Source organism: Sinohyriopsis cumingii, chromosome 12 (assembly GCF_028554795.1).
Source record: "Sinohyriopsis cumingii isolate HCF-2022 chromosome 12, ASM2855479v2, whole genome shotgun sequence".
In the NCBI taxonomy this organism is placed as follows: Eukaryota; Metazoa; Mollusca; class Bivalvia; order Unionida; family Unionidae; genus Sinohyriopsis; species Sinohyriopsis cumingii.
This window is the reverse complement of record NC_142972.1, coordinates 92,027,334-92,047,145: the sequence shown is the minus strand read 5'-3', so window position 1 is coordinate 92,047,145 and position 19,812 is coordinate 92,027,334. Positions and strand designations below refer to the sequence as shown.

Below are 19,812 nucleotides of genomic sequence, written 5' to 3'. Positions count from 1 at the left end.
GAGCAAGTTATTACATTGAAAGTAGAATGACTGTTGTTATAAAGGGAGGTTTTCCTTCAGCAACCGTCGTGCCCAGTTCGCTACAAGTACTCTTCTCCGCGCCTCTGTAAAACGGAAAAATCCCAAGCCTACCACTGTATTCCGATGTGTAAATGTTCCTCACCACAATTGGCATAAATATGATTCTGACCATTATGGTTGCTTTAAGGATAATGAGTTTAAAAGCATAGAGTAAACATTGAATAGTGTAGCTTTTAAAAGCCTTTATTAGGTAGAGTGGTAGGATAAGACGGCTTGAAATATATAATTATAACAAAACAGCATAAAATATATAAATTTATTATTCAGCAAACCATACTAATGCATCCTCCATAAATAATATCACTGTCCCCTTCTTAATTCCTAGAGGAAAAAAAACAAATTGGACAATGTCAACTGATATGTATGCAGAATTGTTTAAAACCAAATGTACTGATAAGCAAAAATAACCTTTCATTTCGACTTTCGATTTCGTAAAGATATTTCCAATTAAAAACTGTTGTCAAAAGAATACAAGCCTAAATTATGCAAATTCAATATAAGGCAAAATGTAGCAAGTCTGCTACAGTTGCCACTTAGAACCAGTTGTCATTTATATGCTGCTTATCCTTGATGTTATGTATAAATTACGAAACCAATAACATGAATAAATGAACTTGTAACTGTTGTCTATCCTACGAAGGTTCAGTATTCTATCCTAAACCTACTTATGACTCCCAACATGTCTGACACTAAAGCAGACCCTCAGGAAAAGTGGCACGTACATCTAATTATACTTAGGAAGCTGAGACAAAGAAAGCTCAATATTTATTTCAAATGATAGGTCTAGTCTGCCGTGGAATACTCTCCAACCATTTCAAACCCACTTGAGTAAAAGGTAGTTCATTGTGACCCAATTTTGCCTATGGTGACAGTATCGCTGAAAGTGAATGCACCTATCATGTTTTATGACTGTACAACAGTGTCGGTAAATTTGAGCCAGCTGCAGTAATGTGACCACTAAAGCTTGAAAAGTAGGTCATTTTCACTTACTTTTGCCTGTAATGATCAGTACAATCCACGATGAATACGATCATCAAGTTTCAAGACTGTACAAACTGTATCAGATAAACTGAGATAAACGCAAACACCTAATGTTGATATCAACAATGGCAACACCAACAACATATGATTTAAAGTATTCTATATATGTCACGTGACCAGTAATACTAGCAACAACATGACCAGAAGTGCTCTTTTTGTCCAAACTCCTGGAGACTGAAATAAATACTCTGATAAATGGGAGGTCCAGTGAGAAACATTTGGTTGTAGTAACTCTGCCTGTTTGAGAGAAGACGTTTTAATTCAAATAAATAGAGGTCCTATTGTAAATCGCTTAATAATGCTCTGAACGTTGCCTGTGAAAAATGTATAAGTGTAAAAATGATCATTTGGCATATTAAAGGATGTCTGGAAGGAATGAGCCTACATTCTCATTTTCCTACTTGATTTGTAGCTTAAGAAGCAAACAAAGGAAATTAATGATTAACTGTGTCAGAAAATTAACACCATATTTCCAATGTAGATCCATATTCGCCTTTGCACAAAAACTTAAACATTTGTGTTCTGTTATAATGAAAACTCCATTTAAATAGTTCTGTAGATATCTTGACTGGTCCCAAACTTTATGAATATTCTGTTGTTACGACTCCATAGTCTCAAACAAAGTAACAGGAAAGAGCGAAAACCAACACGTGATGCAAAGTTTAATTTAAAAAATAACTTAAAGTGTAACGAGTTAATTCCCACATCATCCTAGAACGTATAACACAAGCTCTAGTGGTATTCCAAAATAAATCCAACTCTGAAAGTGTTGATGTGCCTCTGATAGCCTGAATAGTAATGAGGTGCCAACAGTTTTTATTGAATCACAATAATAATGTCCAAGAATATATCCTTCTTTGATTTTCACTATATATCCAAGTCTCTATTTCCAATAATATTTTTTTATATGAACACTTCGTTTTTCCCAGTGAATAAATAATTTGAATAAATAAACTGAAATAAAGTAGGGGACACAAAATTAAAACTCATTTCTCAACCAGATGTTATTGAGGGAATCAAAACGTTTCCAGTAAACAATAATGTATACTACACTATCTGGCCTAGGTCACTTTCTAACAACAACTAATTACCTAGTTGTAAATTTCATTCTTGAAGAAAATTCCAAATATTTACAAAATAAAAACTTGGTTATAATTAGAAGGTCTGTTACTAAACTTAAAATAAAAATCACGGTAAACACAATATCCTTCGCTCATTTTAAGATAATGCTATTTATATTTCAGTAAGAAGAAAAGCAATGTTGTTTACAAAACTGTTACTGAGCTTGGACAAGGTGAGCTATACAAGGCTACTCATAGCAAATAATGATTAATAACATTTTTAAAAAAACGAATAATGTATATACGTAAAAATGACAAAATTTGGATATATAACTTACAAGAATTTATTGTTAAACAACTGCGGACCCAACACAAGTTGTAACATGCATTCTTCTTAAACACACAAACATCACATCAACTAATAAATGACTTGTGTTATGAAAGAAAAAATATATCCACGCTATAATGTGTAATTGCGTAATTTTTCTAAGTTTCCATTGCATATGATGACAGAGAGTGCACAATATAATTAAAACACGAAGGAGTAGAAATGAAAACACACACACACACGCACATACATATATATATTAAAAAATAAATTTTTGATAAGAACGTTGAAGTAAATTATCATCACTGTTGTGTTAAATCAATAGAATATATTCAACGTGATCATTGTAATACCTTTCTAATATCATGGTATAATGATATTTGATATTATCAGACATCACTAGGCATGAGTGTGGGTGTCTATGAAGTCAGCGCTTCTTTCTTTAAATTCAATGCATTATCATTGCATCTTACTCCATATTCAGTCAATATACACTACTAGAAAGTAGATTATCTCTACCAGATTTTTTTATCAATGACTTCAAAATAAATAAGACGCGCATGATATTTATTGTATATAGATATAAATCCCACGAAAAATGTCATCTACAGTCAAAGAAGGCTGACAAACACTCAATTTATGGTTCTTGCAACCACAAAGACCTGAAATAAATGTTTGTAACTCTTTTTCCTTTCTTTAGAGAATGAACATAGTGAAATCTGAAAATCAATGGAAATTAAAAATGGTCCAGGTAACATAAGTTTTATATAAGTGTCTACGTCCTTGTTTCTTTTACATTATTTAATAAAATTGTAAATTCTCTAAACATGGCTATAAATAAGGAATGTTCCAGAAGATACCTTTCTCAAGTTATTCTATACAATATTTTTCCGTTTTATATAATAAAAAATTTGATTAATAAATTAGAATGGTTAAAGCTCCGGTATTTAATTTTCATTTTGACACAAATCAAACTCTACATAATATTGACAACACAAAACAATATACATTTTATATTGTTGACCTTAATATATGCCTTCTGTAATTATTCTGTTATGCTTCTTGTCTGGAGACACTAAATATTCTAGCATGAGTCTTTAGCCTTTTCGTAAAATAAATTGGAAAATTGCTCTTAAATATGAATCATAAATTGCTCTTAAATATGAATCATTCAGATGCTCAGTGTTAATTTAGTTTCTACGAGTCCGTCTTTTTTGCCTACTCTTGTACACGCGTGATCTGACTTTACTTGATGGCTCATCAACAACATTTTCAATCTCATCCTCCCAGTCTTCTTGTTGTTGGACTTTTACCTGCGATCCCGTGGCTACTCGTCGTTCATCGTTCCTCTTAAAAAAATTAAAATTATAACATTTTCATGAGCAAAATAATAAAGTTCAAGTAGTGAATAAAATAATATGCTTTACAACTATAGGATTCAATAAATGTTTATGTTAATAGGATCATTATTGTATTTGTTTAGCAGAACGGTATTCGCACACTGCAAAGAAAGCAATGTATAGACCAAAGTGGCCTGCCGAAGGATGGCTGACACAGGTTGGTTCGATTCTAACCATAACGTTTCGGTCTGGTTCCTGAACCCTAGCTACTGAGCCACCGCAGCTCCTAAAGATGCATAGAAAATTATATTTGAGTACATGTTCTTGACTTAAAACTCATCTGCGACTTAATGAAAGAAGGATCATTAGCATAAAAGTTCCATCCTTATATGTCACGAAGGACACTCCTTGGGAATGTAGGTCACTTGCATCATGCTCTTTAGAAACAATTGCCATAGATCAGATATCAGATCATCAATACATGCAAATGTCAACCATTTGTAGCACTATTCTTTTTAAATATTTCTGGTAAAACATACATGGTTTATCATGTGCAGATGTATACTAGAGCAATTGTGAATGACCTTTTAGCCTTGGGATATACCTCTTGTCTTATAATCCTTGGGATTTTACTTTTTCCTCATAAACAATGGATATAAACGGTTATAATCTCACTTGGTTTTATCAAACTTAACATTCAATTCTTTGATTTACCTGCTTATATTTTCTGTAAGATTCCTCCACATGGTGTTTTACCGCATTGTAGGCAGCAAGCGTATCTCCAAGGAGTTGATGAAGCCACGTAGTGGTTTTCCAAGACTTCTCATGCACAATTCTGTTCATTTCACGATGCATGAAAGTCATGCACTGAATTATCCGGTTTATTTCTAACTGAATGCCTTTATACTCTGTGTCTCTAATGTGTGAATTGCATAGTTCATATTCCTGGATGTAGTCTTGCAGAAACTTTCTTTGAGGTTCAATTTCATCCTTAAATAGCTTTTCGAACGAATAAAATTCTATTTGTTTCTGAAGATGATCCTGGGACTGGATATGTTCATTCCTTATTCTCTTTAGTTCCCGTGTTCTCCTTTCTGTAAAATCTATATCGGTTGGCCCTTTTGTTTCTCCATTCTCTGGGACAGATTCGTACGCAAAATACTTAAGATGCGTGTTTCCATTGCTTTCTGCAAGGGAAGCATTATCATTTATATTTATTTTTCCTTCTTTGGAAGCACTATGTCCTTTGCTGATATATCCGGCTCTATCATAGAGGTTCACAACATTTGCGTCCTTCTCCTGGTTTGTCGTATCATTATTTGGGACTGTAAAATTCTGATCTACTACCACAACAACATCTGATGCCACTTTGTGTTCGAGGTCAAATCTATATACATTGTTAGCATTGGTCTTCTTACGGATGAAGGAATCAGAGAACATATCGCCGTTTAGTATGCTTTCTTCCAAAAGCGATTCAAAGGATACATTGCATATTCCACATATAACATCAGTCACTTTTGCTGTCTCGAACAGCTTCATCTTTTCTTCCTGTTCTTCACTGGCCATCTGCTTTTTAACTCTATCCTTCAGGTTACGACATTTGGCAGCAAACGCCAAGCTTTTAAATAATCTTAGAATTTTAATGCCTGCAACTTTCTCCATCTCAGCTTTCTCTCGAGCAGCAGCATCAATTCGCCATTTCATCTTATCTTCCAAGGACATCTGTGTTTCTTCTTCGTGGTCCACTAAAGGCTTTAACAACACTGGCGCTAATCCAGCACCGCGGCTCATAGCTGTCAGGGTGTACTCACCTAGGAATTTTGCAGGGATGAATCCGATATTGGTTAGAGGGACTGATTGAACATGATCTCTGTGATCTTTTCGAACGCTTGTTGGTATCCATTTGCAGCACATCAAATGCTCTTTCTCCCTCTCCCTCAAGAGGGCCTTCAGTGCTACTCCCACATCACGAATACACTGTGCCTTTTGCACAGCTTTAAGTGCCAACCTTAGCCTTTTTGGACATTTCTCTGTATAATGTAGCTGGGTCAAAGCCTGCATTACGATAGTTTCTGACTTTACGGATGTAAATGTTCCAACATTGCTGACCAATGTCATAGCGAGAACAAGGACTCTTTCTGCCATTGCGCAACTGAAAAAATTGTCCAAACCCGATGAGAAGAGAACACTAATGAGACCTGTGCTTTTTGATGAACCACACAACATTACGACAATGTGATCAAGTCTGTCTTGAATCAAACTAAGACTGTTCTTTCTGGGAATAAAACGACTGACAGCCTTTTGGATGGACAATGTCTGTCTTGGGAAGGTAGCCTCAATAAAATCCATCAAATTCAGATAACTGTTTGGTACAAAAAAGGATATACCTGACATCTTTGAAGAGTCTCTCTGCACTTCATTATTTACCTTGGCGATGAGAAAAAAAGAGAGGGTGATGTAAAATTCCAGCCAAATAAGAAAAAATTTCCGATCCGGTATGACTTCCATTGACTTTGTGCTAATTAGAGCTGCAAAATTGCTAAACTTGGATAGAGCCTCTAGTGGATCTGATGCAGAATTTGTCAGATGATGGTAACTGTCACAAAATTTGCGTGCTAGTGACTCCACAATCCAGTTACTGCCTGACTGGATTTGTGATTCATGATCTCTCGTCAACGCAAGGCATCTATAGTCCCTATCCGTGTTATCCTGGTTCTGTTCCTTGCTGAGTGCACATTCAAAGTCTCTCATTTTCTTGTCAACATTGAAGTTAATACTGAACAAATGACTACAAAGATCAATCATCAGGAACGGATCTGCAGATTTTGCAGCATATGTGTTAAATATCTGCTCACCTTCAGTGTCTTCTTTCCATCGTTTCTCCATGTAGGCCTTCATGTAATTCTTGACTGGCTCACTCATCTTTTTAAGAACTTTACTTGGATACCGCTTGGACAGGACAAAGGGATGGTAGCTCATTGGCATCAGATCCTGTAGGATATTCTCACAGGAAGTGAAACTATTAACGTCTTCATGAGAAGTATTTACATGATAATGCAGAAAGAACTCCACCTGTTCAGTCAGACTTGCTGGACACATCGTATTCAGATTTCTAGCTCCAAACTCTATGTTTCGCTGCAATTCAATGAACATTCTGTCAATTTCCATCACCTCTTCGAATATCCGTTTGTTAAGAGGACAATGAAGGTTTGGACATCTTCCATCTCGTTTCTCCATATCTGGGCATGTAATACCAATCTGATAGAAGAGGCACTGTTGACACTCATTTCTCATTCTCGTTATCTCCTCTACTGCATCTTGGAGCCATCGTTTAGCCCTGTTTAATAGAAAGATGGCAATCCTTTCATTAACTGCTTTCTTCTCAATATCAATCTCCACCTGCTTACAACTCTCTTGCTTGGATGGAAGTAAATCGTTGATGATGTCCTTGCATCTTGGATTCAATTCTGGGCAGTAAATTACATGATTCGGCTTAGCGGTGAATAGTCCATAGAAAGTGTCATATTTCAAAAGCAGTTCCTTGTCTTTTGCTGTCATGGGACAGCAAAGAATCTGAACAACTCTGAATAGATGATCAAATCCATGAACAATGTACATGAAACTGTCTTTGTTGATCTTCTTGCGAGTAACTATCCACTCTACACACTCCAATATTCCAGCTAGATTACTATAAGGTTTTGACTCTACGAAAGCTTTGTGAGCGTTTGTAATATGTGACATGCTGCTTTCTGTAAGTTCTAACACACCGTCTGCAAGTTCTGCAAGGAGAAGACTGGCTTCTGCAAAACCATCTATGTTTCCACAGCTATCAAACAACATTTTTGCTTCCTTTGCTATCCTGTGCAAGTCATTAGTAGAAGGCCGTTCCCCAGGTTGACGGGACATGTTAACTTGTAAACACACCAGTAATGTCTGTGCTATGGTATTGTCATGTCGTGTCTTTCTGGCCATCGCCTCTGCTTGTTCAATTTTGCCATTAATCAGCAGGAGCTTGGTGGCTTCTTCTGCCTGGCCTGTAACGCAAAATATATAGAGCCATTGACCTCGACCAAAACAAATTTCATATGTATTTTACCAATAAGAAAGGAGCTAATCTGTATCAAATTAATGACATAAGGTGCAAAATTATATTTCAGATAATATTAGCCAAATTGCAATTTATATGTATGTTGACCAATTGACAGCACCTAATTAATTTTATGGCCTAAGCAGAAAATAAAGCAAACTTTAAAGACTTAAGTCCAGTACCAATGCAGAGTACAAATGCTGAGGAGGTCTCCGAAATATCTGGACAGAGTTTCAAAAGACTGAAAGCATATTTATCAAAAACGCTTTAGGCTCATGAAAACTTCTGTTAGTCTGTCTTAAGAGCTGGAATCAACAAACCGGTGCTGTTCGCATAAGGTGATTGCAGAAAATGCTACTCATCACACTAAAAACAAATCTTAGGAGAATATAGGCATTCAAAGGACATGCTTTCACTAATGATGATTTGAATCCCTTTTGATCTCACTCCTTCAAGGTCTCACCAGTACAAACAAAATCCCATGTAAAGATGAAGATCTGAATTTGTGGAATTCTCACAATTTGTGTCTTATGGCTTAAAAATCTTGACCCATGTACTCCAACCTGGAGCTCTTTTTTAAAGTGGGAAATTGAGCATCAACTCTTATGTGTCTTGTTGATGCTTTAACTGACCAGAGTCACTAATGGAGATCAAAACGCTAAATATAACTGGGGGATAGAATTAATTTTTAATTATGTAATACCTGTCACTAATGCATTGCTTTCCACTACGAGACACGAGTTACTTCGTCCAAGCTAAACCAATTTCATCTTTAAATTAATATAGAAATCTTTAATCAGTGGAGCATAATTAAAACAGACTCCATTTTAATCCTATGTCATAGGCTTATGTAGATGCCGAGTCATCTATGATTTTGATCCTCAGACCTCATTATTAGTGAGGAAAGTTGATCTTTGCAATTGTGGCATATACGTATTTATTAAATAAAATTAGCTTTAGCCCACCCACCAGAGCTACATTTGAATAACAGTAATGCATGTCCTGCCACGAATACACCATCACGGCAGGAATGCTCACTACTGTATGCTGGGATACGGTTGGGACACTTAGTATAGGTTCCAATGTATGCCTCCTAAATGTTGATGGAGACTGCCCAGTAAGTGGGCATTATGATCTTCCTAGCTGAGGCGGTGATCATCGTATGGAATCTTTCTTCCAGAAGAACGTTGTTATGCTTGAATGATTTTGCTTATCAACGACGCAAGGCATAAACATAATTAAACGTGTAAGGCGATGTGTGTAGGTTATTAAGCTACTATGCCTCTAGAGTCTTCATCAGGAGCCCAGGAATATAACAGCACCCGGGGAATTGGCAAAAGGAGACAACCAGCGAATGGATCTTATAACTTGATACCTGGCAAACTCCTGGAAACAGTGTCAACACATCCTGTAGAGACTGAACGGGAAAATAGGGAAGTAGGGGCTGTCGAATCGATCCCCTTACTTATTAGGACGAGTACCAAGCAACCTCCTCTCCCCATCACGATTGTTCGGTAGCTTCTACACTAAGGGGGTATTGACACGACCTCTATTCCCAGATTGTTAATGGGACCCCATTGACTGGTAAATGGTGCCTGTTTGCTGTTCAATGAAATCCGGGGAAATCAATTTGACAAGGAGTCCACATCAGAGCTATTTGAGCGAAATCGTAACGAAATTCTCAAGAAGATTTGATTAGCCTGAAAACGAGACTGGCACATAGCACTTAAAAGGGTGTTATTACTTCATAGCAGGATAACTCTCTGATACTATTTATCCAAACGAAACGAAAGGGTTCAGGACAAAATCCTAACTGGCAGTAATTACACTGGATCAAGAATCATGGATCCATGGGTCTTATACAATTAGTAACCAAAGAAATATCATTATTATTACTTTTCTTCTCAATACTATCATCATTACTACAATTGTGGGACGACATTCCAAGGAACACGAGAGGTCAAAAGGACATTACACCTAAAAATTATACGTGTGGCGACTTTCTGCAATGTCCCACCCATCATCACTAAAGGTAACAAAATGGAATTCTGTCCATGTGGACACATCACGCTCAGGCTAAACCAACCAGTGGACCATCTAACCATTTAATTCCCACCCCTTCCCATACCTCACATATTTGTTTTTACTCTGAAACAATATCCATAAATAATATATATATATATATATATATATATATATATATATATATATATATATATATATATATATATATATATATATATATATAAAGAGAGAGAGAGAGAGAGAGAGAGAAATACAGAAGGAATAAGAAATAACAACCGGTAGAAAAAAATTTGACTGTTATCAATGAAATAAACAGAATGACATGAGCTCAGATTACACTAAAATGTAGCAGTGGCTACTGATATGAACACTCAATCGAAACAAAAAGAAAATGAATTGCCAAAATTACATTTGAAAGACTATAACAAAGGCACAGTCACGCCAAATTGCAATGTCTTCTTGAATAAAACATCCGAGTGTACCAGGACTAGGATTTAATAAATATGATCGATACTCCAGAGGCAAACGCACTATGAAAACTAGGTAATATATCTATCAGTTAAGCAAAGGTTCATTTTAGTTAGCTGAGCTGTAATGTAACAGATTGGAAGGCAATAAGTATAACTAATTTGTGAGGTTAATTTCACACCTACAACAACATATACTTAATTATTTTAGAGCTGAAATAATGAGAAAAATAACTACATTTACACAAATATGAACTCTGACATTTATTTGCTGTGTCCCTGACCTTTTTATCTTAGGTAGAACACAACAGATATGATGTTGATACGTATGGCCTCCACGCTGGTAAAAACAGATTATGCGAGATAACACTCATCAGAATATATTTAATGGTACTTGAGCTCTACCGTTTACAAGCACCATCACATCTAAAGATATGACGTTGATTGGTAAGGACTATATACTTGTATTTAAAAACATGGCGTGACGATAAAATCCATAATAGGCACATTTAGATCTAAGACAAATTCACCCGGAATATGAATGATTCTTGAATTCTACAGATGGAAAACAACATTATCTGGTTATATGTGAAGACATTAATGTGCTTGGCAACATTCATCACTCTGTCTAAAAAGGAGCGGATTAGACTAAAACGATGCGAAGACATTATGTTAATTGTAAAGAGATTTAACTTTCCCATACAGTCATCCAAAATAATTATGCTGGGACTAAACCCATAAAAGGTATACGCAAGTCTATAAACAATGTTTATATCAAATTGCAATCAGAATATATTGAATGGTTCCTGAACTATGCCAGATGAAAGAATCATCCCATGTAAAGAAAGCATTGTCAAGAGCCATAACTCTCCCACAAAATGAAGTTGATGGTACAAAACACATCCAAGGCACATCCAATTATATGAGACCATGTTCGTGCAGAATTGCAACAGAATGTGAACGGTTATTGAGTAGTATTGATTACAAGCAGCATACTTCGAGGAGTTCATTTTCAGGGTCCGTAACTCCACCCAAAGTGGAATAAACAACGGAAAACCCATAAAAGATAATTTCAGGTTTATGACATAATATGTACACCAAATTCCATTAGAAAATGTTGAACGGTTCCTAAGCAATGTTAGTAACACGAATTTGCCGAGGTGGACGTATAAAACTGGAGGTAAAACAAGGCAACATGCGTCAGATTGGTTCTGGAAAGTGTAATAGATAATAATACATCCACGTAATAGCAATTGTCAGTCTAGTGTCACAATTGTTATTAACATGTGTTCTCAGAATAACCCAGCAAAGTTCAAATGATGCAATTATTTCCTTTACCAAAGATTGAAAGCACAATATTCTAAATTCTTATATTGATAATTGATTATTTATTTTCCTCGTGAATTCGTGACCCACATCATTTTACATATAAAATAGTTTGCTGATATACCCTCAACATACAGTTTCAAACATGCATTAAGGGCACTGACAATTAAACAATTATATGTGAACAGAGATCACTTCCTCTTGCACCCAGACTTGATAAGAAGTCTCTTAAAACAAGGTTAATCTCCAATGCTGTGAACTGTTGATATAGTATAGCTGTTCACATTAACTTTAAATTGAGCTATACGAATAACAATTTCAACACTTAACTGAACTATCAAATATACTCGCTTATAAATTTAGTATAGCTGAAAGCAGCAGAGTTTCTTTTCAGCAGTAACATAATGGAAAAGCAAATCTGGGTACGTGTTGTTTGTTCCACTGGTTTGTCCAAACAAAGCGCAAAGACACAGATTTATTCTCGTATTTTTGCTACCAATGGTGCAGTTTCCAGTAGGATATGACTTATATGTAAGCGTGTACATTAGGTCCTAATTCAGCCACACTCTTCATGTGCATGGGTTCCACACGACAGTGTTTCTCATTTGTGACATTATAATGGTATAGCTTTTAGTATCTGGAGGCAAGTCTTGGTATACAATTGGCCATGCTTCATGCAAATAATACCATTAACTTAAGAGCCCAGTTGATTAGAGGAATCAACAATACATAAGTTAAATGGCTTTAAAAATGTTGTATATACTGCTGGAACACCCACTATCAGTAACATGGGCCCTTTAAACTCACCATTTTCTTCCATGGCCTGAGCGGCTTCTGTCAGGTATCCTCTCTCTTTGAGAAACTGTACTTTGTCCTGCCAGCATGTTAATCTGTCCAAAGCAGCCAGCATTCTCTCACGGTTGTTCTGTTTGTGGAACAAGCTTGCGGCAATGTAGCTGAGTCGCTCCTCACTAAACTTATCAGACGGCTTGTTGGTGGTCAAAATCTCGGGAATGGGTTCTCCTCTCCGTTCGTATTCCTGTAATTAAATACAGTTTCCATCCCTCTATGTAGATTACCCCAGTATAATACTGTCTCCAGTATAACATAAATGTTTCGTGAATCTCCTTATACTTGTATAACACCTCAAAATCAGCTTTAATCAAACACAGGTACTGCTATGAATATGATTAGGCTGGCAGGATTTGTCATGCAATAACCGTAAACCTCACTGTAGCACTGTCCCCACTATAGTAGGGGTATAGTCATTAATCCCAGTATAGCATTAGTTGAGGTTCTATTTTTAAAGCAGTTATTGATCCCCATACTGCACCACAGTATTACATTTTCTGCTATAACACATGCATGGCAATGTATCATTATCATGGTTACATTTATATTGTTTAATGGTTATCCATACAGAGAGAGCTTGAGATAATAACCGCTGATGCTAGACATTTGTATAAACATGAACAAAATAGCCATATAGTTGTGAAATTTAATATAAGAACACTAAAAAGAGATATAAGTTATGACAAAAAAGGAAAAGAAACTCTGGATATACCTACTTATTAAACGCAACAGGTAATGTGATACTTTCTGTTCCAGATTTGCTGCTGCTTTATTATTAGTATTATACTTGTATGATTACCTGGGGGTTTTCTTTCAAAAGTTTATTTAATGACATCATTATTCATCAAAACAACTCTAATATAGAATTCACCCACCAACAAATTGTTCAGTCTAATGCTTTAATTAATTAATTGCTAACTGAGAAGAAACTGACATACTACAACCGAACTTATTTGCATTTCTGGCAACATATGATGGTAAAATTCTATTGAGTCTGGTCTACAAGTGAGTCCTGGAGGATGATTATAAACGTTGTTGCTGCTCTTTTCATTTTTCTTATTTCGGGCCCAGACTTCATATATTTTGTACAAACTGTGTGGTATTAGGGACTAATCATGAGACAATCATTCAATTATAGGGCCTGTGACGAGTCCACACCTTTTTATATTGCGCTTTGAGACTCTGTTTTGCTTAACCTACCGGGAACGCAATGGCCAAACTTACGTGTCAGCGGCACATATGATAATTGTTACAACAAAACAACAACGCTGACAATGCTGAAGTAAGTTCAGTAGACAAGATCTTTATTTGATAAACCGAAACAGAGTATATGCCTGTCACAATCGTTGAACTACGAGATATATTTAGAAAATATAGCTATCTAAGAAGAGCTGAACAACACAGTCTCAGATATAGCATGCAATACTAATTGAATTATATTTTCCATGTAATGCAAGACATTATAAATCTCAAGGCATAATGCTGTCGAGAGTAATCATAAATATATCACTTTAAGTGTGATAGCGTCTTGTACTTTAATAATTTTGCAATCGAAATTAACTTCATCCGTCTTATGGGATCCGAACCGAACTATAATGTGGATCAACATAGTGAGGACCCACTGCATTCATTGCATTCTCACAGCATATGGTGTTTCCCATGGCAATAACACTTCACCAATACTTCACCAATACATTGGCGGTATTATCAGTGTAAGACGTTAAATTTAACATAAATTTTCCACAACTAACATCACTGATCTAACTAGCTGGATAGTAAAGAAAAAGGAATGTTATCCTTATACGATTACCTGTGTAATATTAAAAATTATACTTTTTCAGCAGTCGTCCGCAACATAATTTAATATACGTATGTGCCCATAATAAACTATTGATACTGCTTCGATGCGCACAGGAAGAGTAATGCTGGGTTGAAATGGTGAACTAAGTTGCATTATATATTTCCTTTTCAGTAAAGAATGATTTCACAGTAATGTGTTTTTGTTACAAATAAAGAATTCTATTCGCATTTCTGTTCTTTGGATTTTGTTTGTAAAACTATACCCGTCTGTGTTCGCGAAATAAACCAGTGCAGTTTCAATAATTTGTTTCGAATTTGGGGTAAGTCTCCAACTCAGACAAGAAAAGGAGGCAACGTTGCGCTTGTTTATCTGTTACAAGTTGTGTTATCTCTAATAGTAAATAATTGCAAGTTGTTATACAGTAGAATTTAACTTTCATGACCAGATTCCCTTCAATAATGTGCATGCAATAGACCTGCTGTATAAAGTATCCAATTAAGAGACAAATCAAAGGTAATTTTCTATGAGCAAAGTTATTTCAAACATTCTGATCACACCACAAGCAAGACAGTGGAGAGAGAGAGAGAGAATATATGTTATTGAAATCATAACTTATTTGCAACTAAGAGTATGTGTAGCTATACTATTTGTATTAATTAATCATACAATAATATATTCAATGATTGATAGACATATACCTTATAATGTCTGTGGTAAACAAGTGTTCTATGTGGGACAGAAACACCTAAACGTCTTGTTGTGCAAAAATGTTCCTTACCTACGAACAAACACATTCTCAGAGAAAGACAGAGAGAGAAAGAAACAGAGAGAGACAGAGAGAGAGAGACAGAGAGAATTATGTTTCATAGAGTGATAAATATTTGACAGATACATACAGAACTTTTTGATATACTTATAATTTATTTATAGAATGGTGTGCTTATCCACTAAATATCTAATCTTTTGGGGGATGCAGATATGAAAAATAATGCGGTTCTTACTCTTTAATAATGAAATCACAATATAGTGCAAAAATAATGAATATAACGGGGAAATTGTTTACTAGTGGATTGAAATTGTTTACTAGTGAATTGAAATTGTTTACTAGTGGATTGAAATTGTTTACTAGTGAATTGAAATTGTTTGCTAGTGGATTGAAATTGTTTACTAGTGAATTGAAATTGTTTACTAGTGGATTGAAATTGTTTACTAGTGAATTGAAATTGTTAACTAGTGGATTGAAATTGTTTACTAGATGATTAAAATTGTTTACTAATGAATTGAAATTGTTTACTAGTGGATTAAAATTGTTTACTAGTGGATTGAAATTATTTACTAGTGAATTAAAAAATGCGGCTCATTAAAATCCATACAGACACCTCTGATTCAACCAAATAAATTAGTATTCCAAACATTTCTTCATTGCAGTTCACAATACAGATCATATAGAACAAACTTCATAATAAGTCTACAAAATCTGGAATGACTAGTGTTTCTTCATAAAGTGTAAATAATAAGAAACAAGCGTACCTCTAAATGACAAAACGCCGCATGTTCTTCTACAAAAAATCTTGTACGTTTTGCTGCTAATTATACAAATCGGTTTTGGTCTTTTGCATGTTAAACACATATAATTCATTCGTATTCGGATCTAAAAATTCAAGTGTAATTAAACGTATTTCTTCTCAACTAGGTCGTTTCCTTTTTATTTTCTTAAGTATAAAGTACCTCTGTCTTCATTTTGTATCTCCGCAAAGTGTCTATAGCCATGTCATAATTTTCATTGTCATACAACACTTCCACTGCACGGTTGAAATGACCCGCCAGCTCATAGCATCTGCTGCTTGCTAGAGGTAGCCTCATGCGACGGTAGATTTCTCCTGCCCTCTCAAACTGTGAAATACACATTTTAATATAATATTGGGCCTAACCAACTTTGAAATTATTACATTTTCTTACATTTACCATGGTAACCTATTAATAAATATGTTTTACGGTAAAGTTATGACATTAATGATTTATGTAAGAAAATTAGGCACCGACATTGTATGGGATTTCATTAGTCTTTATGCATACGTTCTTCAGGAAGTTGATTGGTCAATTTTAGTGGTACGTTTGACCCAATAGTGATTGCATCATAACAAGGAAATTGGAGCAAAGCGCGTTTCCCAAGGACACACCCATACAGTAGCTCCAGGCTGGCCTAGACAGTTGTAGAATCAGCGAATCTTCGACTACAAATGTAAGGCTTTACCTACGGAACTACTTGGGCTCCCAGGTTGAACAGAAGACAATACAAACTTATGAAGTCAAAGTTTGTCTCAAAAGGCAGCACCAGCAATGTTGAGAACTCCAAAGGTTCTGGTATGTATCTGCTAAATTATCAAATACATTTCCTCGGCAAATACAAATAAAGATACATCTTCGGAGATTTAAGCCAACTTTAGAATGAAGCAAGACCATAATTCCATGATTTCGTGCCTGTTTTGAGTCACTTGTATTCAATGATATGATACCTGTCCAAGTTTCTCGAAAAGTTGAGCTGCTAACTCCCTTTCCCTTGCATTTAAAAGGCATATTGCTGCTTTGTCGGGTCTGTCACACTCCAGGTACAGATCAGCTGCTGTGAGGAATTCTTCACACATGGCTTGAGGATTTGCCTTAATGCGCGAAGCAAGAAGCGCCCTCTGGTGGGCAAGGGCAACCTTCTGTTTCACTGTGTCTCCTGCCATTCCAAAGCATTTAGCTCCCACATCGTACAGGGCAAGCTTCATGAACTCTTCACCCCTACAGATCCAGTCTGATGGACTGGATGTCTCAGCAAACATAGTGTCTGACAGACCTGGAAAATAGGACGCAGGTTGTGTCTAGCATCAATAAAGTTAATTACCAATCTGTCAATTCATTTTACAGTTCCTATCAAGTCTGCATTTCTTATACATTAAAGCTCAGTACTACAGTAAACTAAGTTAAATCAAACTTCCTTAAAGTACATAGCATACACTCAATGATGCATCAACAACTCTTTCATTTCCTGATGAAAACTCAAAACTCCCAATACTTTTAAGCAAACATAAGAGAACTATCAATTTATGTTTTTTTTATGACCGTGGGTATGTAAAATGAGTGTATGTTAATGCAGATCTAACTCCGATCATCCAGTTCATCGTGTTTAGTGTCTCGGAAACCGTAACCTTGTATAATGTATAATTGTTTTCAATCAGTGACATATGACAAGATGGCAAACATTGCTATATCTTGAAAATTAGTTTATAACATTTGTTTTAGTCTTATTTGGTTTCAAAACAACATGTTTTATACAAGAGCTTTTAGTTTAGGCACAATAATTAAAACACTCACCTAATAGTCAAACCAGAATAGTCAAAAGACATGTTCAAGCCCATACGGTTTGAATATCTTTCGTGAACTGTTACTGTCTTTAATACCAGCTGGAGAATCAAGTACATATTTAATTTCACAACGATCCTAAAGGACTGCAGCTTGTAGAGGAATTCAAAACTTACTAGTTTCAGTCACTTCCTCCACAGTGAGGCATTTGACAAGTTTCCTTGCTTTGAAGTACTCAAACATTGGCGCCCTCTTTTCAGCGTCTGCATCGAAAATCCATAGAGTTGCACGTGCTCTTGTCACCGCAGTATACAGGTACTTTAGCTCCGAGTTCAGCACCTTATGCTGATTTGGGTCAAAGGCTAAGGTTCTCGATCGTCCCTTCTGCAGAAGCACAGCTGCAATGCAAGACAGTCATATTGTGGTTAATGGCTAATTCTGATGTACAACTGTTTTCTCATTAAGGACACCTATAGTACTTGTTACAATATTTATTACAGGCACAATTGAAACACGTTCTGGGCATAAAACAATAGGCCAATGTGAACTGATGGATAAGACGTCTCAGCAGATATTGAGTCTGCCAGACCTGCAAAATAAGGACTCATGTTCTGTCTACAATGTATATATAATAGACCTTAAATATTTATCAGCAATACAACTGTTTATTAATCTGATATTTTCTTTCTACAATTAGTATCTAATCTGCAATCCATGATACAGTATAGTTTCGTACTAGGGTAAACTAAAGTGAATAAAACGTTCCTCAGACACATGTTACAAATTGAAAGACGCTATACAAAGCTTTCTTCTTCTGTGAATCAAACTCAAAATACTAAAACCTAATACATTTAACCAAGTATAAAAGCTCATAACTATTCAAGTTTTTTCTATCTTTCAATTCCTTTTCCCTGTAAAGACACCAGCAGAAACTTGTTACCGCTATTAATTACAGCCACAGTTAAAAAAGACATTAGTAAAACAACTTGCCCAGGTGATAATGAGATCATTAACAGGGATGGCATTTCATTTACCTCTTAGCCTAACACAACGGCTGTTGTCCAAGAAATCTTGTTTAGTATGATGCTTCCTGAGATTTAAATATGTTTCTATTTTAATTAACAATAGCCATATTACGTAATGGATTTAAATTGAAGGCCTTCATGTGAGGACAACACTGTCTAAATTGGTCAAAAACTGTTCAGTAATTTTGGTTGCTTTAAGGTTTATCTCTTATTTGCTATGGTAGACTGACATACTTTATGCAAATCCGACGTTCTGTTCAGTCGTTTGTGCAGTCCTCACGCTATAATAATTTCAATCAAATTGTATTAATTCTGTTACGCAGCTTTTGCAAAATAAAAGTCATCCGAATTTTGTATTGTTGATTTAGTATTAGTTGCCGTGTCTGATGGTGGGTAGGTATAATTTGACATGATATGAAATGCCTTTATGTATGCATGCTTTCTTTCAAATTTGAGAAATTCTTCTCAGGTGTTTCGTTTTAGCATAAGTCACTAAAGTTGGTTTGGTAACGCCAGTCATATATGACACGAAATCGCATCATTTGTAAAACAAAATTAAAGACCTTTATAACAGAATCATTTGTCAAACTTTGTCAAATTATTTCGAGAATATCCTGAAAAAGTTGTTTAGAATTTTTCTTCTATATTACTAATGACAATGTTATGAAACTATGTAACAAAAAGAAGTAAAACCTACAAACCGAAAATATAAAAGCATTAACAGTGCTGCAAATTAAATCCAAAATAATCATAAATGTTTCTATTAGAAGTAAAAATTATAAAATATTCCGAATGACTTCCAATATTCTTGAATGTTTCAATGTACCATACTGGCATGATCTACAATGGCGTTGAATCAGTCTTCAATAATCCCAAAGAAGAGTATAATCCAAACATATTGACAAGGAAATATTTAAATAAATGTTCCATCTCAAATTTAATTTGACCCCAACGAAAATGATTCTACATACTATGCCTGAGTTATGAATAAAGATTTTGTTTGCAAACATTCTGTGTAATACATGCTTTA

At 35.4% G+C, this 19,812-nt stretch overlaps 1 protein-coding gene across 2 annotated transcripts in view; it reads right to left on the bottom strand.

Annotated features, from left to right (window-relative positions):
• Positions 1-323: 323 nt before the first annotated feature.
• Positions 324-19,812, bottom strand: part of LOC149786980 (TPR and ankyrin repeat-containing protein 1-like) — a 65,438-nt gene continuing 45,949 nt past the window's right edge. For both annotated transcript variants that reach the window (XM_089977527.1, XM_089977529.1), the window contains exons 20-25: positions 17,934-18,155; positions 16,926-17,251; positions 16,138-16,302; positions 12,564-12,795; positions 4,566-7,885; positions 324-3,860 (exon numbers count right to left, since the gene is read on the bottom strand). In XM_089977527.1, coding sequence (XP_089833653.1) covers positions 3,702-3,860; positions 4,566-7,885; positions 12,564-12,795; positions 16,138-16,302; positions 16,926-17,251; positions 17,934-18,155 — 4,424 coding nt within the window. In that variant the 3' untranslated portion in view covers positions 324-3,701. The remainder of the gene's footprint in view (positions 3,861-4,565; positions 7,886-12,563; positions 12,796-16,137; positions 16,303-16,925; positions 17,252-17,933; positions 18,156-19,812) is intronic.